The 27,237-nt window shown below is 39.2% G+C and overlaps 1 protein-coding gene across 1 annotated transcript; it reads right to left on the bottom strand.

Annotated features, from left to right (window-relative positions):
* Window positions 1-14,354: 14,354 nt before the first annotated feature.
* On the bottom strand, window positions 14,355-19,770 carry dpy30.S (dpy-30, histone methyltransferase complex regulatory subunit S homeolog). The gene is given in 5 exon segments (NM_001091963.1): window positions 14,355-14,665; window positions 16,861-17,003; window positions 18,781-18,828; window positions 19,187-19,254; window positions 19,560-19,770. Coding segments are annotated over 4 exon segments (300 nt in total). The 5' UTR covers window positions 19,223-19,254; window positions 19,560-19,770; the 3' UTR covers window positions 14,355-14,592.
* Window positions 19,771-27,237: the final 7,467 nt, after the last annotated feature.

The raw sequence follows: 27,237 nt of genomic DNA, 5'->3' as shown, positions 1-27,237 counted from the left end.
ATTCATTATACTGTTATCTTTTGTTTTTTTTGCCTAAAAACGTGTTATTTTGGCAGCGTGACTATTGGATAATCGATTTCGGCCACTAATTACGCTGTCAGAACAATTATTTTGTTATTTCATTGATTTACGCTATTTTTGTGGTTTTATTGCAATTTTATCCCTGCATTATTGTTCCCTATGTATCTTTAGTATCGTTTTGCTGTTTGGTGCTTTGGTATAGAAAGATAGATTTTACTTAGTTTGATCCGCCAAAATATGTGCTTTCCAAAAATATATGGGTTTCTGGGGGTCTTTTTACAGTTTGGGGGTCTTACGGCACATAACGTACAGTTAGGGTTCTCTTTTCTGCAGCTTAGTTGGCTAGCGTGAAAATTCATAGTTACGTTTTTCATTTGGGGTCCATACACAACACATACTTTGGTAAATCTATACATATTGGGCATCAAACTATTTATTAGACCTCTGACGTCCATATTTAGAGAGATTTTTCTTTGTACGTAAAACATTGTGTCCGATAAATGCGGCAAACTGCAACATTTTTAGGCGATTTTCAGAAATGTTGTAAAAACCTATATGTTTAGAAAAGCTTTGCAGTTTGGTAGTTTCGTGTAGAAAGACGTCGTTATCTTTGTTGGAATCGGCAGAATGTGTACTTTCCAAAAATGTATGGTTTTGGGGGGTCATTGCTGTTAGGAGGGTCTTGAGGCAAATAATATGAAGTCAAGGGTCTATGTTCACAGAAGGCGAATGGGCAGCGGAGAAAACTCATATTCACTATTTTTATTTGGGGTCCGCACATGCCAGCTGCCTTGGTATATCTATGCATATTGGGCATCAAACTGTTCAGTAGACCCTTGGCATCAATATTTATGGTGTTTTACAATTGTATGTAAGAAATTGGGTGAGATAAATGCGGCCAATTGCAATATTTTTAGGCGATTTTCAGAAATGTAAAAACAGTTGCTTTTATCGCCAAATTTAGGAAAGGCTTGCGACTTGGTACTTTGGAGTACAAAGACATGCATACCCAATTTGGATTCGCAGGAATGTGTACTTTCCAAAAATATATGGTTTTATGGGGTGAACGCACTTTTTTCTACCTTTGCCCCCCCCAAAACAATGTAAATGTGTTGATTTTGCAGTACCTGAAATGACAGACCATATGGGGGTCTTTGTTTTGGGGCCCCTATACGCCACGTGCTTGGGTACACATATACATATTGGGCATCAAACTGTTCAGAGGACCCCAGGCTTTCATATTTGGGGTGATTTGTCTTGATACCTAAAAGTATGTGGGTAATACAATGCTGCAGGGTCGAAATTTTGAAGTCATTTTTGGAAATGTCCCCAAAATCACCAAATTTAGGAATGGTTTGCGGCTTGGTACTTTGGAGTACAAAGACATGCATACCCAATTTAGATCCGTGGGAATGTGTACTTTCCGAAAATATATGGTTTTCTGGGGTGAACTTACTTTTTTCTACATTTTCCCCCCTCAAAACAATGTAAATGTGTTGATTTTGCAGTACCTGAAATGACAGACCATATGGGGGTCTTCGTTTTGGGGCCCCTATACGCCACGTGCTTGGGTACACCTATACATATTGGGCATCAAACTGTTCAGAGGACCCCAGGCTTTCATATTTGGGGTGATTTGTCTTGATACCTAAAAGTATGTGGGTAATACGATGCTGCAGGGTCGAAATTTTGAAGTCATTTTTGGAAATGTCCCCAAAATCACCAAATTTAGGAATGGTTTGCGGCTTGGTACTTTGGAGTACAAAGACATGCATACCCAATTTAGATCCGTGGGAATGTGTACTTTCCGAAAATATATGGTTTTCTGGGGTGAACTTACTTTTTTCTACATTTGCCCCCCTCAAAACAATGTAAATGTGTTGATTTTGCAGTACCTGAAATGACAGACCATATGGGGGTCTTCGTTTTGGGGCCCCTATACGCCACGTGCTTGGGTACACCTATACATATTGGGCATCAAACTGTTCAGAGGACCCCAGGCTTTCATATTTGGGGTGATTTGTCTTGATACCTAAAAGTATGTGGGTAATACGATGCTGCAGGGTCGAAATTTTGAAGTCATTTTTGGAAATGTCCCCAAAATCACCAAATTTAGGAATGGTTTGCGGCTTGGTACTTTGGAGTACAAAGACATGCATACCCAATTTAGATCCGTGGGAATGTGTACTTTCCGAAAATATATGGTTTTCTGGGGTGAACTTACTTTTTTCTACATTTGCCCCCCTCAAAACAATGTAAATGTGTTGATTTTGCAGTACCTGAAATGACAGACCATATGGGGGTCTTCGTTTTGGGGCCCCTATACGCCACGTGCTTGGGTACACCTATACATATTGGGCATCAAACTGTTCAGAGGACCCCAGGCTTTCATATTTGGGGTGATTTGTCTTGATACCTAAAAGTATGTGGGTAATACGATGCTGCAGGGTCGAAATTTTGAAGTCATTTTTGGAAATGTCCCCAAAATCACCAAATTTAGGAATGGTTTGCGGCTTGGTACTTTGTAGTAGAAAGACATGCATACCCAATTTAGATTCGTGGGAATGTGTACTTTCCGAAAATATATGGTTTTCTGGGGTGAACTTACTTTTTGCTACCTTTGCCCCCCCCAAAACGATGTAAATGTGTTGATTTTGCAGTACCTGAAATGACAGAACATACAAGGGGGGGTCTTCCTTTTAGGGCCCCTATATGCCACGTGCTTGGGTACACCTATACATATTGGGCATCAAACTGTTCAGAGGACCCTAGGCTTTCATATTTGGGATGATTTCTCTTGATACCTAAAAGTATGTGGGTAATACGATGCTGCAGAGTAGATATTTTGAGGTGATTTTTGGAAATGTCACCTAAAGCACCAAATTTAGGAATGATTTGCGGCTTGGTACTTTGGCGTAGAAAGACATGCATACCCAATTTGGATTCGTTGGAATGTGTACTTTCCGAAAATATATGGTTTTCTGGGGTGAACTTACTGTTTTCTACTTTTGCCCCCCCCAAATCGATGTAAATGTGTTGATTTTGCAGTACCTGAAATGACAGACTATATGGGGGTCTTCATTTTAGGGCCCTATATGCCACATGCTTGGGTACACCTATACATATTGGGCATCAAACTGTTCAGAGGACCCTAGGCTTTCATATTTGGGGTGATTTGTCTTGATACCTAAAAGTATGTGTGTAATACGATGCTGCAGGGTAGATATTTTGAGGTGATTTTTGGAAATGTCACCTAAATCACCAAATTTAGGAATGATTTGCGGCTTGGTACTTTGGCGTAGAAAGACATGCATACCCAATTTGGATTCGTTGGAATGTGTACTTTCCGAAAATATATGGTTTTCTGGGGTGAACTTACTGTTTTCTACTTTTGCCCCCCCCAAATCGATGTAAATGTGTTGATTTTGCAGTACCTGAAATGACAGACTATATGGGGGTCTTCATTTTAGGGCCCCTATATGCCACATGCTTGGGTGCACCTATACATATTGGGCATCAAACTGTTCAGAGGACCCTAGGCTTTCATATTTGGGGTGATTTGTCTTGATACCTAAAAGTATGTGTGTAATAAGATGCTGCAGGGTAGATATTTTGAGGTGATTTTTGGAAATGTCACCTAAATCACCAAATTTAGGAATGATTTGCGGCTTGGTACTTTGGCGTAGAAAGACATGCATACCCAATTTGGATTCGTTGGAATGTGTACTTTCCGAAAATATATGGTTTTCTGGGGTGAACTTACTGTTTTCTACTTTTGCCCCCCCCAAATCGATGTAAATGTGTTGATTTTGCAGTACCTGAAATGACAGACTATATGGGGGTCTTCCTTTTGGGGCCCCTGTATGCCACGTGCTTGGGTACACCTATACATATCGGGCATCAAACTGTTCAGAGGACCCTAGGCTTTCATATTTGGGGTGATTTGTCTTGATACCTAAAAGTATGTGGGTAATACGATGCTGCAGGGTAGATATTTTGAGGTGATTTTTGGAAATGTCACCTAAAGCACCAAATTTAGGAATGGTTTGCGGCTTGGTACTTTGGCGTAGAAAGACATGCATACCCAATTTGGATTCGTTGGAATGTGTACTTTCCGAAAATATATGGTTTTCTGGGGTGAACTTACTGTTTTCTACTTTTGCCCCCCCCCCTAACGATGTAAATGTGTTGATTTTGCAGTACCTGAAATGACAGACTATATGGGGGTCTTCCTTTTGGGGCCCCTGTATGCCACGTGCTTGGGTACACCTATACATATTGGGCATCAAACTGTTCAGAGGACCCTAGGCTTTCATATTTGGGGTGATTTCTCTTGATACCTAAAAGTATGTGGGTAATACGATGCTGCAGGGTAGATATTTTGAGGTGATTTTTGGAAATGTCACCAAAATCACCAAATTTAGGAATGATTTGCGGCTTGGTACTTTGGCGTAGAAAGACATGCATACCCAATTTGAATTCGTGGGAATGTGTACTTTCCGAAAATATATGGTTTTCTGGGGTGAACTTACTGTTTTCTACTTTTGCCCCCCCAAAACAATGTAAATGTGTTGATTTTGCAGTACCTGAAATGTCAGACTATATGGGGGTCTTCCTTTTAGGGCCCCTATATGCCACATGCTTGGGTACACCTATACATATTGGGCATCAAACTGTTCAGAGGACCCCAGGCTTTCATATTTGGGGTGATTTGTCTTGATACCTAAAAGTATGTGGGTAATACGATGCTGCAGGGTCGAAATTTTGAAGTCATTTTTGGAAATGTCCCCAAAATCACCAAATTTAGGAATGGTTTGCGGCTTGGTACTTTGGAGTACAAAGACATGCATACCCAATTTAGATCCGTGGGAATGTGTACTTTCCGAAAATATATGGTTTTCTGGGGTGAACTTACTTTTTTCTACATTTGCCCCCCTCAAAACAATGTAAATGTGTTGATTTTGCAGTACCTGAAATGACAGACCATATGGGGGTCTTTGTTTTGGGGCCCCTATACGCCACGTGCTTGGGTACACCTATACATATTGGGCATCAAACTGTTCAGAGGACCCCAGGCTTTCATATTTGGGGTGATTTGTCTTGATACCTAAAAGTATGTGGGTAATACGATGCTGCAGGGTCGAAATTTTGAAGTCATTTTTGGAAATGTCCCCAAAATCACCAAATTTAGGAATGATTTGCGGCTTGGTACTTTGGCGTAGAAAGACATGCATACCCAATTTAGATTCAGGGGAATGTGTACTTTCCGAAAATATATGGTTTTCTGGGGTGAACGTACTGTTTTCTACCTTTGCCGCCCCCCAAAACGATGTAAATGTGTTGATTTTGCAGTATCTGAAATTACAGAACAAACGGGGGGTCTTCCTTTTGGGGCCTCCTATGCCACGTGCTTGGGTACATCTATTCATATTGGGCATCAAACTGTTCAGTGGACCCAGGATTTTATATTTGGGGTGTTTTACATTGATACCTAATGATGTGTGGGAGATATGTTGCTGTAGAGTGGAAGCTTTGAGGTCATTTTTCAAAAAATTCACCAATTTCTATAAAACACTATAACTTTAGGAAACAATTGCAACTTGGTGGTTTGGAGTACAAAGATATTTCTACCCATTTTTGATTCACCAGAATCTGTTCTTTCTAGTAATGGGTAGTTTTCTTGGGTAAACCTACTGTTAGTGGAATGTTTGGCCTTGAAATCAAAAGTATGCCGTTTGGGGAGTGTTGCTTTGGAAATTTGGTTGTGTACTGCTTGTAGATTTTGAGCTATACAAGTGAGAAATCTCCATAAAACTATATATATTTGGTATTGTCGCGTTCAGGAGACATAGACCTTTCTAAATCAGCTGTGTTCTCGTACGTAAAATGAATGATGTTTCTGATATATGTGATTGTTCTTCGTGCAACATGATTTTTTTCATTTTATTTGACACTTAGAATCCAATATTTTTTAGAGAAGTAGAATTACACCAAAATTCTTGCATATTGTGAAAGTTCAGGTTGTCCTGAAAAAAACAATATATTGTTTTCCTGGGTTAACTAAAAGACCACCCCAGGAAAGGCCCTTAAAGTGAAAGAGTGCAAAATATCTAAAAACTGCTTGGCAGTAGATGTTCGCATCTAGGACAAAACGGCTGGCAGGGAAAGGGTTAAAGGGATCCTGTTATCGGAAAACGTTTTTTTCAAAACGCACCAGTTAATAGTGCTACTCCAGCAGACTTCTGCACTGAAATCCATTTCTCAAAAGAGCAAACAGATTTTTTTATATTCAATTTTGAAATCTGACATGGGGCTAGACATTTTGTCAATTTCCCAGCTGCCCCAGTCATGTGACTTGTGCCTGCACTTTAGGAGAGAAATGCTTTTTTTTAACTGAAGGAGTCTCAGTGGGACATGGGTTTTTACTATTGAGTGTTGTTCTTAGATCTACCAGGCAGCTGTTAGGGAGCTGTTATCTGGTTACCTTCCCATTGTTCTTTTGTTTGGCTGCTGGGGGGGGTTGATATCAAGCCAACTTGCAGTACAGCAGTAAAGAGTGATTGAAGTTTATCAGAGCACAAGTCACATGACTTGGGGCAGCTGGGAAATTGACAAAATGTCTAGCCCCATGTCAGATTTCAAAATTGAATATAAAAAAATCTGTTTGCTCTTTTGAGAAATGGATTTCAGTGCGGAATTCTGCTGGAGCAGCACTATTAACTTATTGATTTTGAGAAAAAAATTTTTTCCCATGACAGTATCCCTTTAAGCGCCTCTTCTCTAGTGTGAACATCCCCAATTTGGCCAGTCTTTCCTCATAGCTAAGATTTTTCATACCTTTTACCAGTTTAGTTGCCCTTCTCTGTACCCTCTCTAATACAATAATGTCCTGTTTGAGTGATGGAGACCAAAACTGTACGGCATATTCTAGATGGGGCCTTACAAGTGCTCTATACAGTGGAAGAATGACCTCCTCCCCCTGTGACTCTATGCCCCTTTTAATACAGCTCAAGACCTTATTTGCCCTTGGTGCTGCTGAGGCATTGCTTGCTACAGCCAAGTTTATCATCTACAAGGACTCCAAGGTCCTTTTCCATAATGGATTTGCCTAGGGCAGTCCCATTAAGGGTATAAGTGGCTTGGATATTTTTTCATCCCAGGTGCATGACCTTACATATATCAACATTGAATCTCATTTGCCACTTAGCTGCCCAGATTGCCAGTTTGTCAAGATCCTCTTGCAAGGATGCCACATCCTGGATGTAATAAATTGGGCTGGATAGTTTCGTGTCATCTGCAAACACTGATACATTACTTACAATACCCTCCTCTAAGTCATTATGAACAAGTTAAATGAAAGTGGACCCAATACCGAGCCCAAAGGGACCCCACTAAGAATCTTACTTCAAGTAGAGAATGTACCATTAACAACCACCCTCTGTACCCGATCCTGTAGCCAGTTTCCTATCCATGTGCAAACGACTTCATTAAGCCCAACAGACCTTAGTTTAGAAAGCAGTCATTTGTGGGGCACGGTATCAAACGCTTTGGCAAAATCCAAATAGATCACATCTACTGCCCCCACTGTCCAGCATCTTACTTACCTCATCATAAAAGGCAATCAGACTTGTCTGACATGACCTATCCTTCATAAAGCCATGCTGATTGCTGCTCATAATGACATTCACTAGGACAAGATTTTGAATGTGATCCCTTAACAAGCCTTCAAATAATTTACCCACCACAGATGTCAAATTTACTGGCCTATAATTGCCAGGCTGAGATCGTAATCCCTTTTTAAATATTGGAACAACATCAGCTTTTCTCCAATCCATAGGCACAATACCAGATGAAAGTGAATCTGAAAAAATCAGAAATAGGGGCTGGTCTAAAACTGAACTAAGCTCTCTTAGAACCCGGGGGTGTATGCCATCAGGCCCTGGAGCCTTGTTTACATTAATTTTTATTAAAGCTTTAAGAATCATATCCTGAGTCATCCACTGACTAGATTGAGCTGAGCCATGAGTGCAGCTATAAAGTGAGCCTAGGAACTCAGACTCCTCTATTGTATACATTGAAGAAAAGAACTGATTTAGCACATTTGCCTTTTCTGTATCTGTTACAACCATTCTGGTACCATTATTTAATGGAGAAACACTCCATTAAAGTCCACTGCAATTAACTCTTCATTTCCTTTCTTTGCCTTACGGATTGCTGATTTACAACATTTATTACAGTGTTTATATTCATTAAATGCAGCTTCTGTCCCAACAGATTTGTAGTTTTTAAATGCCATTCTCTTCTTTCCTATTAACTTCTTTACTTCTGTATTAAGCCACATAGGATGATTCTTAGAGTTTCTACATTTACTCCTTAAAAGGCATGTAAAGGCAAAAAAATAGAATCCCATTTTTACTTTCTTTAATGAAAAAGAAACCTATCTCCATTATACTTTAATTAAAAAATGTGTACTGTTTTTATAAGAAACCTGACTGTATGCAGTGAAATTCTCCCTTCATTTACTGCTGTGGATAGGAATTGTCAGTCCCTAACTGCTGAGTAGGGAAACAATAATACTTATGAACAGCAGGGGGAGCCCCGCCTTACTTCCCTGCTATGCAGAACTCAAGCAGCTTTGTTTATGAAAATCCCTAAGCAGCCCAGACCACACTGAGCATGTGCACAGTCTTAGTCTTGCAAAGCTGTTTAACAAAGTTACAAGATGGTGACCCCCTGTAGCCAACTTTGAAAGCATAAATTATTTGTTTGATTAGGCTTGTGGTGCAGTAACTTCATGTTTATATTTAGTACAAAATACAGCATTTCTAGCCTTATTCTATTTTAGACTTTACATGCCCTTTAAGGGAATAAATTGAGAACAGTAATGATTTAATATAATTTTAAATGACAACCATTTCTGTTCTGTGTTTTTAGCTGAAAACTTAATGCCCCAATCAATACTCTGTAGGGCAGCCCTCAAGGCACTAAAATTAGCTTTTCTGAAAATCATGGTTTTTGTTGCCCCAGTATATATTTATTTTTTGCACCAGACATTAAATGATATAACATTAGGGTCACTATTACCCAGGGGTTCAATAACTTGCACATTTGCTATAAGTTCTGGGTCATTTGAGATCACTAGATCGAGAATAGCATTTTTTCTGGTTGGCTCCTCAACAACCTGTGCCATAAAATTGTCATGCAACAAGTTTATAAACTGATCTAGCAGTATTGTTGCTCCAGTCAATATCTGGGTAATTAAAATCCCCCATTATCATTACTTTACCCAAACCCTAGCAGCCTTTTCAATTTGTATCAGGAGCTTAGCCTCCTCCTCCTCACTTACATTAGGGGGTCTATAGCATACTCTTTACAATTGGTGAAGAACTCCACCCATAAGACCTGCCCCCTCATTTTCTAACAGAAACAAATTATAGCCACTGATATTAACTGCCCAGTCATGTAACACATTCAGCCACACCAATCACATCATATTTTCCCTCCAGCACCAGCACCTCCAGCTCTTCCATTTTACCAGTCAGACTCCTTGCATTTGCAAACATACATTTAATACTGGTACCATATTGAACACATGTATTGTGAAATGTGGGAATCACTCACAACAGCAGGTTACCTGCAATCAAGCTGTTTATTGTGTAACCACACAACATGTTTCGGGCCTATTGGCCCTTTTTCAAGTGCCAGAGACGGAGCATCCAGGGAACCACCACAAGAAGTGAGGCGCAAACGCTAATCAGTGTAAAACCCTCTTTTATAGACATATTGAACACATGACATGTGGTCCTCCCTATCCTTAACAGTACCCCCCGCCAAATCTCCTCCCCCATTTTCCCTTTCTTTTTGCCCACTATCTCATCTAACCTGTTTTCCACTGAATCTTTTGCCCCCCACGCCTAGTTTAAAATCTCCTCCAACCGTCTTGCCATCTTCTCTCCCAAAACAGCTGCACCATCAGCTTTACGAGGTAGTGTAAAGGAGTTGTTAGCTGTCAATGAAAGCATAGCAAAATACCCACTGCAGAGGAACAGATACAATTCTAAAGTCACTAACAGTTTTATCCCGTGCTATGAAATACTAGTGGTCTGACAGGCTAAATAAGTTGGTATTCAAATTTACAAGGATCTGTTTGTTTGTTCCTTAACACTTTTACATATTAGTAGCTTTCACCATGGACACCATAGATACATTATGGACTTATTTTACATTTATTTTCAATGGATTGCTGCTTTTTGTGTTACTTGGTACGTCCTAATGGACTGACTGCATTTTTTAGTCAGCACTCACCAATCTTCCAATTCTCTTAACAAACCGGTGCAAGTGTCCTGTGGTCTATTAACCAAGTGGATTGCCACACTCCAATGTATAACGCAGCACAGTTGAGAGGTCAAATTTTTATTGAACACATGGGGGCAAATTTACTAAAGGGTGAAGTGGCTAACGCTGGTGAAAAGAGTACGCAGCTTCCCCCTACATTTCCTTACATATGACACAAACTATACAGTGGGCACATGTGTAGGGCAATATAACAACTCTATTTTATTTTATTAAGGTTCCCTGGCCTTGTGTAGTGTAATGTATTTGCTGCAACATATACGGCCATTGTACTTTAACTGCATGCCGTATGCTAATTAGCCAACAATAGCGTAACTTTGAACTGCTGATCGTATTATTGCTAGCGCAATTTCGCAAGCGTTTGGTACCCTGTGCGCAACTTCAGATCTTCGTGAATTAGCGTTGTCCAGGCGATGTGCGTGAAGCCAGCACTGGTGGATTTTCGGAGGTAAGTTAATTTACCCCATGGATTTTGATCTATGACTATTACAACATTTCAGGCCATTGTACTTTAATTGCACGCCGTATGCAAATTAGCCAATGCTAGCGTAACTTCAAACTGCTGATCGTATTATCGCTAGAGCAACTTGACAAGCGTTCATACCCTGTGCGCAACTTCGGATCTTCGTGAATTAGCGCTGCCAGACGAATTTATGGCTGGCGAAGTGTTGCAATGTGCGCGAAGCCAGCGCTGACGGTAAGTAATTTAACCCATGGCTTTTGATCTATGACTATTACAACATTTCAGGCCATTAGCAAGTTATTGTTTCACAATAATTTTACAATTTATACTTTTTCAAGCAGCGCCATCTATTGGCTAAATTATACAATCATCCCAACAGATCCACAATAAACACATTTATGTTGTATCTCTTATCTTTTTGACTATCTTTAGATTCCTATTTCCGACTTGGTTTATTAGTCCATACAACTCTCACTTGTTATGATAGTCCATATAGAACAATCCACAATCTGCAAAATTCAGTGTATATAATAAAATTCTCACCTAAGAGAACAGTATAAATTCATCAAAATAAGGGGTGCAAACTGTATTCCCAATCAAGGTCATAGGGTTCCAAAATTTCCAATGTACGTATCCATTTTGCTTCTTTATATTATAAGTTGTTAAACCCCCTCTGCGAAATACAGGGACATGACTTGGAATTTTAATTGTTGGACCCCATGGCCCTTTTCGTAAAAATGAGACAAGATCAAGATTTTTTTTTTTTTATTTCAATAATTTGTATTCATTTTTATAGAAAACACAGGAAATACATTGGCAGTAGTCATCAAAGGAAAAAAGCTTTGAGTACACGTATACATCGTAGATATCAACTATGAAATGTGTACAAATCTCTGACTATTTTAAAATCACCATAGGCAAGATTGAGATTTTTAAGTTTAATCGCTGATTTGTGTTCCCAGATCCTCTTCTTGACCACCCAAGTGGTCTGTCCCACATAAACCAATCCACAGGGACACACTGAGGTACACCAGGAACATGGATGTACAGGTGTAATACCCTTTGATTCTTATAGGGTTACCCTTAAGTGGATGGCGAACAGTGTCCCTTTTTATACAATTCGAACAACAGACACAGGACAGAGAAAATATCAGTTGTTCCGTGGGCAAAGTAATTGCTGTTTCTTAATACAACCCCCGCCCCCCACAACCGATGTTGCCAACACAGACCCTATAGTTTTCTTGTAAGGGTAACCCTATTAAAACCAAAGGATATTACACCTGTACATCCACGTTCATGGTGTACATCAGTGTGTCCATGTAGATTGGTTTATGTGGGACAGACCACTCGGATGGTCAAGGAAAGGATCCAGAAACACAAATCAGCAATTAAACTTAAAAAGCTTGTTCACACTGTCTCATCTCATTTTGCCGAAAATGGTCAAGGGGGCCCAACAATTAAAATTCCAAGTGATTAATCATGTCCCAGTATTTTGCAGAGGGGACGATAGGGTCAAGACAAAAAAAATAAGCAAAATGGATACGTGCCTTGGAAACTTTGGAACCCCATGGCACCTCATGGAATAGGATTTGCAACCCATATTTAGATTAATTTATAATGTTCTCTTAGATGATACTTTTATTAGGTTGTTTTTAATAATTTTGGACACTGAATTTTATTCTTTTGCAGATAGTGTGCTCTACGTGGACTATCATATCAAGTCAGAGTTGTATAGACCAAGTCAGAAAAAGGAATCTAAAGATAGTCAAAAAGATAAGTTATGGGAAAGGGAAGTGGAGTGAAGTTGCTCACCTGAGCAATATAGTATAACGCAACAATGAGGAGTTATATTAAAACCCACACAAACCAGTCATTGATTAGGCTTTTGCATACAACATAATGGGGGGAATTCACAAAAGTGTCGGTAAAATAAGTAACCAAGTTGCGGTCGACAAGTTTGTAAAATGTCGTATGAACGGTAAATTCACAAAGGCAGATGTAACCGTTTCTGAATGTCTCCTAAGTCCGACAATTTTCTAAAATGTCGTAAATATCTTTTCATCTGAACGACATTTTAGAAAAATTTATGTTATTACGGCAAATTCAAGAAAAAATGCGTCAACACGGCAGAACTGTAATAAAAGTCGTTTACACAAAGTGATTCCCTCTTTCAGTGTAGTAATAAACATTGGGTTGTAGTCAATCTTAACTAAGATATAATTAATTCTTATTAGAGGCAAAACCAGCCTATTGGGTTTATTTAATGTTTATATGATTTTCTAGTAGGCTTAAAATATAAAGATCTAAAATATGGAAAGATCCGTTATCCACAAAGTCCCATCCCAGTACTAATTAAAGCTTTGGTGTATAACCAATGGGTACAATCCCATTCCATACTAGATCATTCAAAAATATTACCCAAATATAAATAACAATTGGCTCTTTCCAACATTTCTTTGTAACATTGTCTAGTAATTAGTGAGTAACATTGCTGAATAAAGGTTCGGACAGACGACATTTTACAGAGCGTTTTCAAAAGACAACTTGACTGACATTTTAATTTTGGAGAGCCTAATGTGTCGGAAAATTTTTCAGCAAAACAAATGGGTTTACGAACAATTCATTTTTAGCGATAGTATTTCAAAAAAGTGTCGTACATGTCAGAAAATTGGTGGGTAATTTCTCTGAGAATTTGTCAGTTGTTACTACGACACTTTCTACGAAATAATTTTTTTTCGTTCCCAACACTTTTGTGAATTCCCCCCAATTATTGTGGATCTGTTGGGATAGTACTAGCCAGTAGCTGGTAATGTTTAAAAAGTATGAACTTGTAACATCATGTGTGAAACAGTAACTTGATAAAGGGCCGGGAGCAGGCCTGAAATGTTGTAATTTTCACAGATCAAAAGGCTTTAAAAAAAAAATAAAAAGTTTTGACCCCTCAATGGTGCTGTGTTATACATTGCTAATGGACCAACTTACATGGAGACTGTTGATTTTCACAGGGGCCTTTTAACTACCTAAGGGCTGCTACTTAATGTACAATACATTAGATTAAGGCCCGGACTGGAATTAGGTGTGTTCTGGCAAATGCCAGACGGTCATCATCATCTCAACTTGGCTATATATAGTTTTATTTTGTACATGTTCTAAATTATGAGAAATTGCACTTCCAGATAAGCAGTCATCTATGTTGGGTGTGGAAACACTGATGGATATTGTGATTTGTGCCCATGAGTGATTAAGTTTTCCATATTTTTTTTATTTTATATATGTCCAGTTTGTGGTATGAAAATACTTTTCCCTGCAGACAGTAGCTTCATATTCAGTTTAGTTTGATGTCATCAATTATAAACTGAGCTTAGTGATGTCATTTTAGTCACGACATGTCGGAGTTCCATGACCTGTATAAAACACTCGCCCTTCAGCCTTGCGCTTTTATATGGTCATGGAAATCCTTGGTGACTTATAATATCCTTCTAATTTACAATAGGGGCTACAAAAGATAACCAGGAAATCAGCAGTCACATTTTTATTTAAAAAAAAAATCTCAAAACAATTCTAATTATTTGCAAGAAATAAGCCTCTTTCCTTTGTCTGATTTTTCTACCCCAGAGTCACAGCCTAGATTTCCACCTTTGCTGGGAACATGAACGGCTAAATTTGAGTTAAGTCTTACTTAGACAAAATGCAATCTCTTCAGTAAAGTCTTTTAGTAATCAATCTTTGAGTAAAGTAGAGCAGGGAGATGCATTCTAGCTTCGTTCCTCAAACTGTGTCTTGTTCTTTAAGAGATAAGCTGCAAGGAATTCTATTGGGTTTGGTGGTCTGTGAGGGGAAAAAAGAAAACAGAGCAAGTAAATTTTTCTCTTACAAGTAAGACCAGTAAAGTCATAATGTGAAATATGAATTTACAAGAGCGGATAAAGATTAAAACATGATGCATTGTATTTACATTTTAAAATGCTTTCCTCTTCACAGGTTTCTTGACCCATGATGAAATGTAGTGTTAAAGGAAAACTATACCCCCCAAACAATGTAGGTCTCTATAAAAAGATATTGCATAAAACAGCTCATATGTAAAACCCTGCTTCATGTAAATAAACCATTTTCATAATAATATACTTTTCTAGTAGTATGTGCCATTGGGTAATCATAAATAGAAAATTGCCATTTTAAAAAATAAGGGCCGCCCCAGGGATCGTAGGATTCACTGTACTCACAAACATACCAACAAACCATACATGTTAGGTCACATGAGCCAATTAACAGACAGAGTTGTGTCTTTTGCTTCCACACTTCTTCCTGTTACAGTTAGAGTTGAAGTATTTCTGGTCAGGTGATCTCTGAGACAGCACAGAGACCATCACGAAATGGTGGCTCAAGGCAAGAGATGTAAAAGGGCAATATTTACTTAAATATATATTCCAGTTTGGTGAGATTCTTTAATATGCCACTTAATATGATATGAACTGTTGCTTAAGTGTTCATTTTGGGGGTATAGTTTTCCTTTAAAGGAGAAGGAAAGGTTAAAACTAAGTAAGCCTTATCAGAAAGGTCCATCTAAATATACCAGTAAACCCCCAAAGTAATGTTGCTCTGAGTCCCCTGTCAAAAGAAACACCACATTTCTTTCCTTCTATTGTGTACTCATGGGCTTCTGAATCAGACTTCCTGCCTTCAGCTTAAACCTCATTGCCCTGGGCAAGAACATGCTCAGTTTGCTCCTCTTCCCCCCCCCCCCTCACTTCTCTACTGTAATCTGAGCCCAGAGCAGGGAGAGACTCAGGCAGGAAGTGATGTCACACCATGTTAATACAACAGCTCCTATCCTAAACAAACAGAGAGTTTCTAGAGCTTTTTACTCAGGTATGGTAAAACATTCTGCAGAATAAATATAGCATTCTAGCTTGCACTATTGTGGCTAATCTATTGGCAATAAAATGCCTCCGTAGCTTTCCTTCTCCTTTAAGTCACACTGAAAACAACACACCAAATGAGGTCTTATTTATTAACTCAATTGATACAGGTCTCCACAAGTCACTGAAAATTGCAAACAAATGGCAATAAATGTGATTCTGCATTTAAGAAATAATTTCTACATAGACATGGTTAACCGGTTCCTTTGCTTTACAATAAAACAGCAGAAGTGACCCAAAAAAGCATATTTAACAGAACAATCACCCTCCTGATGTTAAGTTTCCATTTCCTTGCTCCACAGTAGGAGAAAGAATAAACCGCAAAAAAATAAAAACCCAAACACATTTACATAAATATGTAAAAAGTGTAATATTAACAATTACAAAAACAGATGCTTAGAGAATCGTTACAAGTAACAATAAACATCAAGAGTCACTTCCCACAAACAAAAAAAAACCCCCACAAGTACAGGTATGGGATCTGTTATCCGGAAACAGGTATCCAGAAAGCTCCAAATTACTTGTACAGGCATGGGTACAAGCGCCACGAAAATGAGAAGGAGCCAAAAGTGATTTGTCTTAGTCCTTCATGTTTTGATTTCTGCTACTCAAATAAAATTTGCTTATGTTGAATGTGCATCTTAGTTCGGATTCTCACCAATGAGAATTAAAAAGCATTGGAAAAAAAATCTCTTCATTTACAAACAGAGAGTGCTCTATTTTCATCATTTGGCAGATACTGAACTTCCTAAACAACTGAAGAGAGAACTGGGTTGGGGAGAGGGGAAACTATATTCCCACTTCGATAAATATTCCCTGTATGCAAAAGCCCTAGCAATGACTGGTTTGTGTGGGTTTTAATATAACTCCTCATAGTTCCGTTATACTATATTGCTTGGGTCAGCATTCACCTTAGTCTGAGCTCTACTTCCCTTTCCCATTATACACTTTGCCCATAAACAAAAACACTATGACCCAACAGGAGAAGTGGAATATGAATTATTTTTACACAGTCCAATATGATTACCTGGTCTCTGCTACATAAATCAGAAAAGTTACAACAAAATTAGGCAACCTTTATGTAAAAAAACCCCCAAAACTTACCTTTCCTTTGCAAGCACTGCAAGGCCTTGTAAAAGTATAGGAACTACTGTTTGGTCAAGATACGCTCTTGTGGGCAAACCCTGCAGATCAACCTTCTGTTTGGATATTTTTTCAGTACTGGTCTTCTCATTTTCGACTATTCTCTAGGAAGAAAATAACAGAATTATTGAAACCGTACTCTGCTAATTTGTAGTTACCATAAAAGCTGCCAACAAGGACTACACAGGAAACCCCCTAAAACACTAGATTACCTTGAATGTGAAGCCTTTCTTCCCCAATGCCTACATTAAATTTATTTCGAAGAAATGCCATAATAGCATTTATACACGGATGATACTAGATTCTGTGTCCACATATTTAATAAGAACCTGACATATTTATATCACATAGAAGTTGATGTAACTGTAGCTCGTTAGCTATACAAGCTTTTTGACAACATATTTTCAGATAAATTACAGGACCAGGGTGAAGTCTGTAAATGTACTGAGCACACCACCAGCATGCACCTTTAAATAAATTAAGCTAAAAGGGTTAAACCGTCTATTTGAATTCATGGATACTATAAATGATGATGCCATTTTAAATTAGGTTAGCACACAATCACCCAGTCAGATTCAAGACTGTACTTCTGCAGTCTGTATACAGCAATTACAGACATACACAAAGAGTCCTCATTTGTGACAAACTGACTTGCAGCTGGGACCTGTTGCCTTGATTGCCATTCTTTTTGGGACAGAATAGTGGAGATGTTTTACAGACACTGCTACACACTTTATAATGATCTCTTCTTTGTAACCCCCCCCCCATTTCCTTTATGCCATCTATATGTTGATTTGGTTTTGTCCCCATTTTCCCTGTTGGGTGGTTCTATAGCGTGTTGTTGTTGTGTGATTCAGGCATTCCTCTGCACAGCAATGGAAGTGTTCATTAGTCTTTGTTCAGAATGTTTAGGGGGCTTTCGGTAGGGGGGGTTTAGTTCTCCTTTAAAGATCTGCTTGTTTGGTGAGGTTGCCAAATGAGCAGATGTTTCCATGATAAACCCACCTTGAGGTGAACCGCAACAATGGAATTGGGGCAAGGACTACAACTAATGTCATCCTCGCTCCACCAGAATTTTTAAACATGCCTTATCAACAGGATATATTTCAATTCAAAATCGGGAGTCCATATAGTTATTCAGCCAGGCCCAAGGGACTCGCCCCAGTTCAAAAAGGCAATCAACTGCAGAAAAGTTTATATCAAAAACGATATAAGTCCCAAGGCCTCTTCAAGTAAAAAATATTAATTTATTGTTATTCACATTAAAACAGTAACTAGTACATACTACCCCACCTTACGCGTTTCGCACCCTCCGGCGCTTAGTCACAGGTGTATCTTATACACCTATGACTAAGCGCCGGAGGGTGCGAAACGCGTAAGGTGGGGTAGTATGTACTAGTTACTGTTTTAATGTGAATAACAATAAATTAATATTTTTTACTTGAAGAGGCCTTTGGACTTATATCGTTTTTGATATAAACTTTTCTGCAGTTATCAACAGGATAGCCTCGTAAGATGCTGACTTGGGCTGGATCAAATCTGCAGCTTATATTGGCCAGTGTTTGGCCACCTTAAAACTATAAAGGCAGGCTTATAGGTTCTTGATGAAGCGGACCTTAAAGTCAGCTATGTAAACAGGACAGGGGATTAGATAGTAAGTACTACTAAAGCAGATGGAAATAATGAGAACATGCAGCACTTTCTTGAGTCCTATAGTTATTGTAGATATCACAATAGATAGCTAGAGCTCCATTAACACTTTCAATATTCTACTAAGGAACACATGAAAGTTCACCGTGTGTGTGTGTATATGTATACCAAGAGCTGCAAAATCCATGAATCAGCTTGGAAGTAATAGTGCAAGGCAAAATCATTTTATACCTCAACATTCTCTGTGAGCCCATATTCAGAATGAGGGTTTTCAGAAACCTGACGAGGAAAAAAAGAAATGTATCAGGGAAAAAAAACCAAAAAAACCAAGAGGCCTCTCAATAATTAGGGATGCACCGAATCCACAATTGGATTTGGCCGAACCCCCGAATCCTTTGAGAAAGATTTGTCCGAATGCCGAACCAAACCCTAATTTGCATATGCAAATTAGGTGTGGGAAGGGGAAAACATTTTTTACTTCCTTGTTTTGTGACAAAGTCACGTGATTTCCCTCCCCACCCCTAATTTGCATATTCCATGCACAAGGATTCGGCCGAATCCTGCTGAAAAAGGCAGAATCCTGGATTCAGTGCATCCCTATCAATAATGACTCAAACCATTCATCCCTTTCCTGTACCTGTGTCTGTCCCTCCATGCTTTGCTCTGTATCCATGGTAACAAGAATTGAAAACAGGAAGCGATCACCTAGAAAATAAAGAGACAAGCACATATTAGTAGTTAGGGTGCAGGTGCTTCATTTGTGCCAAGTGTAATAACAATTTAGCATTGTATAGGGGAAATGCCACTTCTCAATCAAAGAGACTTTTTAATAAAATTTAAACTCGACAACCAAAGCCTTATAATAACCATTTATATACACAAGAACAGCTAGAACGCTGTGTATGAAGTCTGCACGAAGAAACCATAACCCGGTGACACAGGAGCGAGCAATATGGCCGCGCTTCCACACAGAGAACTCGCATAGAAACAAATCGAGTGTAGCCTAATACCTTGCGCCTTTTTCCCGTGCGAATTTTCCGTCTGCTCTCCCCCCGCCCAAGTCTGTATCCGAGGGAACACAAACACTGAAACTTCCCGCACTGTTTATACGGCTAAGCGTAGAAGACCAGAGGATGTTACGTATGTTCAGTGACGTCATGCCCAGGCGACACTACAGTGAGTGTGAAGGAAAGGGAGGTGCGAAGCGGCAGTGGAGATTGTTGTGACTTGTCCTCAGAAAGGGCTGTTTATGTAGTGCTTATAAAATTCATTATACATTGGACAGTGATCTAGTTTCATAGGATTTAAAGGCCTGTAATGATCTACAGTAGAACCCCCCATGTTATGTTTATTTTTCATTTCAGGAGACCATAAAAATGTTTTTTAAAACAGGCATATTGCGCAATATATAGGTGGGACCGCAGCAACACACAATGCCAATATGCCATCCAATATTAGGAAGGATATACCTCTTTTTTACACAGCCAGTGAATTCCTATCCTGATAAAACACATATGGGCAGATTTATCAAAGTTTGAAGTTAAAAAAAACTTCGAATTCAAAGAGACCAATCGAATGGAGGTTTTTTTTTGGGGTCGAAGTGGGCCGAATTCGGCCTACTTCAAATCGTATGATTGTAATTCGATTCAAAGTTTTTTAACTTCGACCTTCGATCTCCCAAACTCCCCTAATTGCTTCCATACTGGTTCTAGGAGGTCCCTCATAGGCTAAAACGGCACTTCGGCAGCTTTTAGGTGGCGAATGGTCTAAGTTTTAAAGAGACAGTACTTCAAAAAAAGTTTTATTCAAATTCAAATCGAAGTATGACTATTCCCTAGTTGAAGTACACAAAAAATAGCTCGAAATTCTAAGTTTTTCACTTCGAAACTTCACCCCGACCTTTGATAAATCTGTCCCTGAAAGTTAGAAGATCCAAACTATATAAAGATCTGTTATATACAAAAATCCCTGAGCATTCTGGATGACAGGTCCCATTTTATTACATTTTTAAAAATGTTGATTATTTGGATAAAATTGCGTCAATGGGAGCTGGCTATCCAATAATTTGGAACTTTCTGGATAACAGGTTTCCAGATAATGGATGCCATACCAGCAGGTCTGCCATCAGAATTTGTGGGGCCCTGTACAACTACATTTTCTGCTCCCCCACAAGTAAAAAAAAAACGTGGCCAGCCCTCCCCACAAGTTACAAAAAAACCTCAGTGGCCAGGGCCTCCCTACAAATGACTACCCCCTCATAAAAGTTTAAAATAAAATTGGTGGCCAGGGTCCCCTTTTAAGTTAAAAAAAAATTTGTGTCACGGGGTTTAAAAAAACTTCTTTCGTCAGCTTCGGCTCCTACTTTGGCTCCTACCTCGGCAGCAGCTTGCGCTCCAACTTCAACTGTGGCTTCAGCAGCAGCTGTGGCTCCTACTTCACCCCGGCTTTGGCTCATACTTTGTCAATTTAAGGGGGCCCGGCTAATCCAGGAAGCGCAGCATGAACAGGCACCCCTTAACATGTAAAAGCCACCAGCCTCCCAATACCCATCTGATGGCAGCCCTGCATACCAGTATTACATTGCTAATGTCACACACAGAGGGATGGGGCCTGTCCCACAGGCCTCCTGGAGGGTACCCCTATACTTTGTGATAGTTTAGACTTTAAGCAACCTGGCTTACTGTTTTTTGTACTGTGAAACTTTGTAAGAGTAAAATAAAACTAAAATAAAATACAACTACAAAATTGGTAAACAAAAGTAAATAGGAGTTGAAAAAATCCATGGAAAATTTTATGAAGGTCAACCTTTTGTTCACCCACACAGGTTTGGAGTCATTTTTGACTGTTCTTTCTTTTACCTTCTGTATTCAAATCCTTCCACTTTGACAGTATTAGCCTGAATTTGCCTTTAGCTTATTTTAGAAGCAGCAAAATCCACATATCCACTATCTTACTCTATTCTCGCTCATAGATCTACCATCTTTAATAATTTTGTTGTAAATTATGGCGTTTAGATTCATCCACGTATATAACAGTTCCATGTGATCCAATTTCCTCTGAAATGTAAGGTGACCAGATTTTCAGGTCGAAATCCGGGGACAAGGTATAAAATAGCGGTGCACAAAGTGCACTGCGGCAAAATTTCTAGACCATGCCCACTGTGCAAGACACCCCCCCACTAACCACTCCCCATTTTCCAAATACACCCTCTGTGAATATATAAATGAAGGTAGTGGCAATACCATGTATAATACCCCAGAAGTCACCGCAGGAATAGATCTTCAGAGTACCTTAAGTACAAAATATACATCTTCACGGTACCTAAAGTGTTGTCATCTCTTCTACTCTTTTAATCTCATCTCATTCCAAACTGTAAGAATTCAGTATGATACATCTTGAATTATTAGCAAATACAGGTATGGGATCCGTTATCTGGAGACCTGTTATCTAGAATGCCATCTCCAGTGGACTCCATTATAATGAAATAATCCAGATTTTAAAAAATTATTTCCTTTTTCTTTGTATCAATAAAACAGTGCCTTGTACTTGATTCAAATTAAGACATAATTAATCTTTATTGGAAGCAAAACCAGCTTATTGGGTTTATTTAATGTTTACATGATTTTACAATTTTTTAGTGGTAAAAAAATTTGAATTATTCGAGATTTATTATATGCAATTTTATTAACAAGTGCACACCAACACATTTATGTTCACGGGGCAATTTAGCACCAGATAGCTTTGAGCAGTCTACTGGAAGTTATAAACAGATATCCAATATCTGATTGGTTGCCATGGATTACTGAACTGATTCTAAACTGAATTGTACATGTGTGTTTAAAGTTATATAGAATCATAAATAAATCAGTCCAATAGTGCCACTACTAAAAGTCTTCTCCATGGTCAAAATAAGCTTTGCAAAACTCCATATGACCAGCAGATGGCTGTATTTGCTCATTTTACAACTTATTTCTTACTGTTGCGGCCTCTCAGCCACCAGACCCTTGCTATCCTGAATGTAACATCTGTAAATGTAATGCTCTTATTTTATTTTAGCTCTCTGGGGTAGGACCTTCTTTCCACTTGTATCTCAAAGGAAAAATAAAGGTATCTCAGTGTAGCTGGGTTTGTGGTCACCATGTCTTGCTGCATCTCTTTGGGTCTCTGGAGCATGTGCATTGGAAGCCAATTTATTTAAAAGCCAGATATCCAGATAACCTTAAATTAGTAGTACAATAGCACTCTTTGCCCTAGCAGTGTGGCCTGGCATGAACCAAGTCCATGTGCATGAGAAGTAAAATGTTGGAAATTGAGTATGGTGGTAGTGTGTCAATCAACAGTCATATTGCGCTGGTTGTGTCAATCTGGGCCAGGTGCGCTCCGCCAATGAGGCGAGCTGAGGCGCTCGCCTCAGGCGGCAGCGCCAGATAAGTTTCCAGGGGCGGCAAAAAGCCGCTCCTGTCACTTTAAAGAGCCGAATTTCCGGTTTTGAAACCGGAAATTCGGCTTTACTAGTGCGAGAGAGCGCAGTTGCGCTCTCCGCACTAGTGTTTCTGCGAGGGGAGGGGCGGCATTTAAGGAGCCGCCTCAGGCGGCGTCTTCATTAGAATCGACGCTGATCTGAGCTGTTTATGCATGCACATCAATATACTGTATACCCTTCCCCATGTCCTGGCATGTGCACCTCAATATGCTCACGTCTGGTGTAGGTATATATGCATAGTGTGTAAATAGATGCAGAGACACTCATTCCAGTGCAAGGAGATTGTATCCTAAGTGTCAGCCTGTTCCTTATCCTCTGCCTTGGTTATCAATTAAGTGCCTTATTTTGGCACCTCTGTTACGCTTCATCTGGGCTCATTTCTTTTTTGTAACTGGGGCTCTGAGTTTCCGGTGAAAGCCATAGGGCAGGGGTCTGCAAACTACGCCCCTCCAGGGTCATTTACCCTGCGGCATTGCGTCCTGCATCATTAGTGATGTGCAGGGCCGCCATTAGAAATCACGGGGCCCCGTACAACAAAATTTTCGGGACGCCCAAGCCTCACCCCAGATCCCACCCACTCCACCCAAGCCCCACTCCATCCTGCCCAAAGACCACACAGACATCAATGCTAAAAAAGTAACCCCCCCGCACACAAGTTATAAAAAGCTATTGATGGTCAGGGCCCCCTTATAACTTAAAAAAAACCCATTGGTGCCAGGGCCCCCCTTACAAGATAAAAAAACTGGGGCCCCAAAAAATATTTTTTAAAAAAACTTTGGCACCAGGGCCCCCCTTATAAGTTAACAAAATTGGGGCCCCAAAAATATTTTTTTTAAAAAACTGGTGACGTGACAAGCTGGGGCAGAGGATGTGCTGAGTGGTAAGGCAGACAGGTAGTAGCCAGGCCCAGAGCAGGGCACCTACACCCAGAATCTGCACTGAAACATGCACAGTTAAGTGCTCTGTAATAAAAAACTACTTTCAAAGCAAATTGTTATAGAATGAACAGTTTAATAAGGAACCTCTAAAATTATAGCTTGTCTGTTATATAAGTGCCATCACAAATCAAAGATGACCTAAACCCAACATAACTAAAGTGGTTGCTTTTATTAATTCTGTTAAGATATAAGGCTTATTAGACTGTAGCTTAATGCCCTGCTCCAAGGGGAAAACTAAATATGTAGTGTTCATTATGCCGCTGTGAAAATTACTGTTGTTGCTCAAGAAAGTTGGCGACACAGAAAAGGTTATTCTGTAGTTATATTATCAATCAATTCAACGGTATGCTTTTCCCACAGTCTGGGCCCTCAATAGTCTGAGGGATTGGCCCCCTTTTTAAAAAGTTTGAGGACCCCTGGCATAGGGGATGCTATTATTCATCAGACCCAAAGTCTAACTGGATACAGAAGTCTGATGCAGTGAGTCTATTACCTCAGGCAGCAGTCGCAGAACCATAATTGCGCCAACAGTATAAATATATAATTGTGTTCATTTGTATCATTCATACCTACTGAAAGGATCTAGAGAACCTGATTTAATCTGTTACAATTAGGAGCAAAATTACACACTCAGTAACTTTACAGCGAAAAACAAAACTTTGGACATTTGGACATTTCTGCAGTGATTTTACTGTCATGAAATGCAGCTGCTACAGTGTGTCGTGGAATGCTTTGGGACAAAATATGTCATAAAATATGTCTGTCTTCTGGTGTACTTTGTACTTAGTCATGAATTCACCAATCTAAGTAAAGTATTAAAAGTGAAAATCAAACCTTATTCCTTGTCTTAGTGCTGTTTAACCAGTTCAGGGATGCCTGAATACTTTTTTTTTTTTTAAACTTATTATTATTGAGTTAACATCAATAAATGAGGTACAGACAGAGGGAGAAAGAGAGAAAGGGACGGAAAAGATATAACAGGGGAGAGAGGAGAGGATTCGAACCGATAATATAGTCAAATACTATGCATCAACGTATACACTCTAGACTTTAAAAGACATGAGGGTTATTGGTTTCAGAGTTGAGCACCCAGATCATCCAAATGTCTATGAATTTGTCCGTACAACTCCTTGCAAAATAGGCAGCTTTGTAGCATGGCAACGCCTTGTTGACAAGCTCCTTCCAAATTTCTAGTGTTGGCGGCTCTGGTCTCATGATGCCTGAATACTTACCAATCTGGGAATAAATCTAAAAGGAAGCTTGCCTGCTTTGACAGCAATAGGGGAAATGTATATTTTGTAGAAAATCCAATTCCACGTCTGAAAGTGTGAACTGTTTACTATGCACAAGCAACTACTTTCTATAATGAACAGCACTTGCCCAAATAGTGCATTAGAGCTAAGCCAATCATATTGATTTTTTTAAGGTTAAGTTAGCAGTCATAAAATATAAAACAACCTGTTTTTATGAGAACTATGAGGTTGATGTGAGCAAAGAAAAAAAAACCTCTGTTGATTCTCAAACATCTGACTGCAAATTAATTGCAAAGGGTCCATGACTGTCTGACTGGAACTGAATGGGAGTGACAAGAGACTGTAGGACCAAGGCAACAGCTGAGCTGAGCAAAATGGTCTCTTCTGCTTTCTAGCTTTTTTATCTGGCTGAAAAATTGTTCTGAGACCAACTGGGTCTGGTAAGGAGGACGGGCTGCAGGAGCAAGGCTACAGTTGAGCTGAGCTAGAAAAAAACCATTACTTTCTATTCATCACATCATTCATGCAGTTTGGTTAAGTTTCAGTCATATAATATAAAACAGCCTGTTTTTATGAGAACTATTTGAATGTCCACCATTAGATACAAAAAATAACATATTTTTGGCTGGGTGTGCTAGCCACATCTAGTAGATCAAGGAAGGTCTAAAACATGGCATTGTTATTTCCCATAGTTTTATATAAGATGGATAGAATAATATTTCATTGCAAGGCAAACAAGTTGAATTGTTTGTGGAATTTGATTTACTGTGCACTTTTACACATTCCACCATACAACAGCAGGGACCTCAGTCTGTCCTGTGTATATGTACCCTCTGTAACATATAGGTTGCATTACAGATTGACCTATTGTTATCAAGTTTCTGGTTTAAAGAAATGGAAATTTGTCTCTTAAAGTTACCAAGTTACCCTGGAAACTCGTTTGGCACTGCTTCCTGAGGAATGTTGCACAACTCGTCTCATTGGCGCAGCACCCCTGCCCTGGTTCAGCATGAGTTCATTGAATAAGACCTTTGCTGAACATACTTTTTGCCTACTGTTTAAATCACAAGAAATGTATGTGCTTTGTTATTTCTTGAGCGAAACAGGGCAAACAGTGCAAGTGAAGCTCCTTGCGAGGATCAATTTTTGACCAATAGCACAGGATGCACCTTTGCACATTTACATTGCTGTTTTTACGCATATAATATCCTAAAAACGCCTTTAATGTACATGTATTTGATAATCCTTTTAAATACCCTTTTTACACTTTACTAATATTTTTTCATTTTAATGCATACAACAAAAAAAAAAAAAAACTGGTACTGTTACTTAAAGTCAACACTATCCCTTGAGTAGCATGAGATATGTGATTACCTTCTGTTATAAGAAGGCTTCTTGCTGCTTTTCTTGCATTGCGGAAGGCATTACAGCTCCTTTTAGCCCTTCTCACCTGGGGGCAGATTTACTAAAGGGATTCGCACCCATCGCTACACTTCACCAGGCACAAATGCACTCAGACTACGCTATTTCACTAAAATGCGTAGTTTCGTTGTGGCCGAAGAATGCTGGTGACTTTTTGCTAGCGTTACTTCGGCAATGTCAGCATTTGATAGTGAAGATGCGCTAGTGTTCATTTCTGCCTAGCGAAACTTCGCTAGGGATCTTGTGCTCAGGTCAATTTGCATAGGGCGGGAAATATAAAGTTGTATGGACGTCTTTATGTTTAATGTTGGTGTATATACTTACAAATTACACTTTTTAAAACACATGTCCAGGGAACCTTAATAATAAGACAATAGAGTTATTCTAATGCCCTACACATGTGCCCACTGTAAAATGAATGTTCTATATGTTTGCAAATGTATGGGGAAAACCTATTACCCAAAAAAACTTTAAGTTAGGTCTTTTGCAGGCAATCAGCCTAAAAAAAGGAAAAGACACCAGCGTTTATTTGGACTTTGATGCATTTTCGGCTCACAGAATATAATGTAAGTGACAGAAGATTGAGGAAGAT

The sequence above is a fragment of the Xenopus laevis genome, chromosome 5S (assembly GCF_017654675.1).
Source record: "Xenopus laevis strain J_2021 chromosome 5S, Xenopus_laevis_v10.1, whole genome shotgun sequence".
NCBI classification, from domain to species: Eukaryota; Metazoa; Chordata; class Amphibia; order Anura; family Pipidae; genus Xenopus; species Xenopus laevis.
The sequence above is the reverse complement of the archived record's forward strand: the minus strand, read 5'-3'. Positions and strand labels throughout refer to the sequence as shown.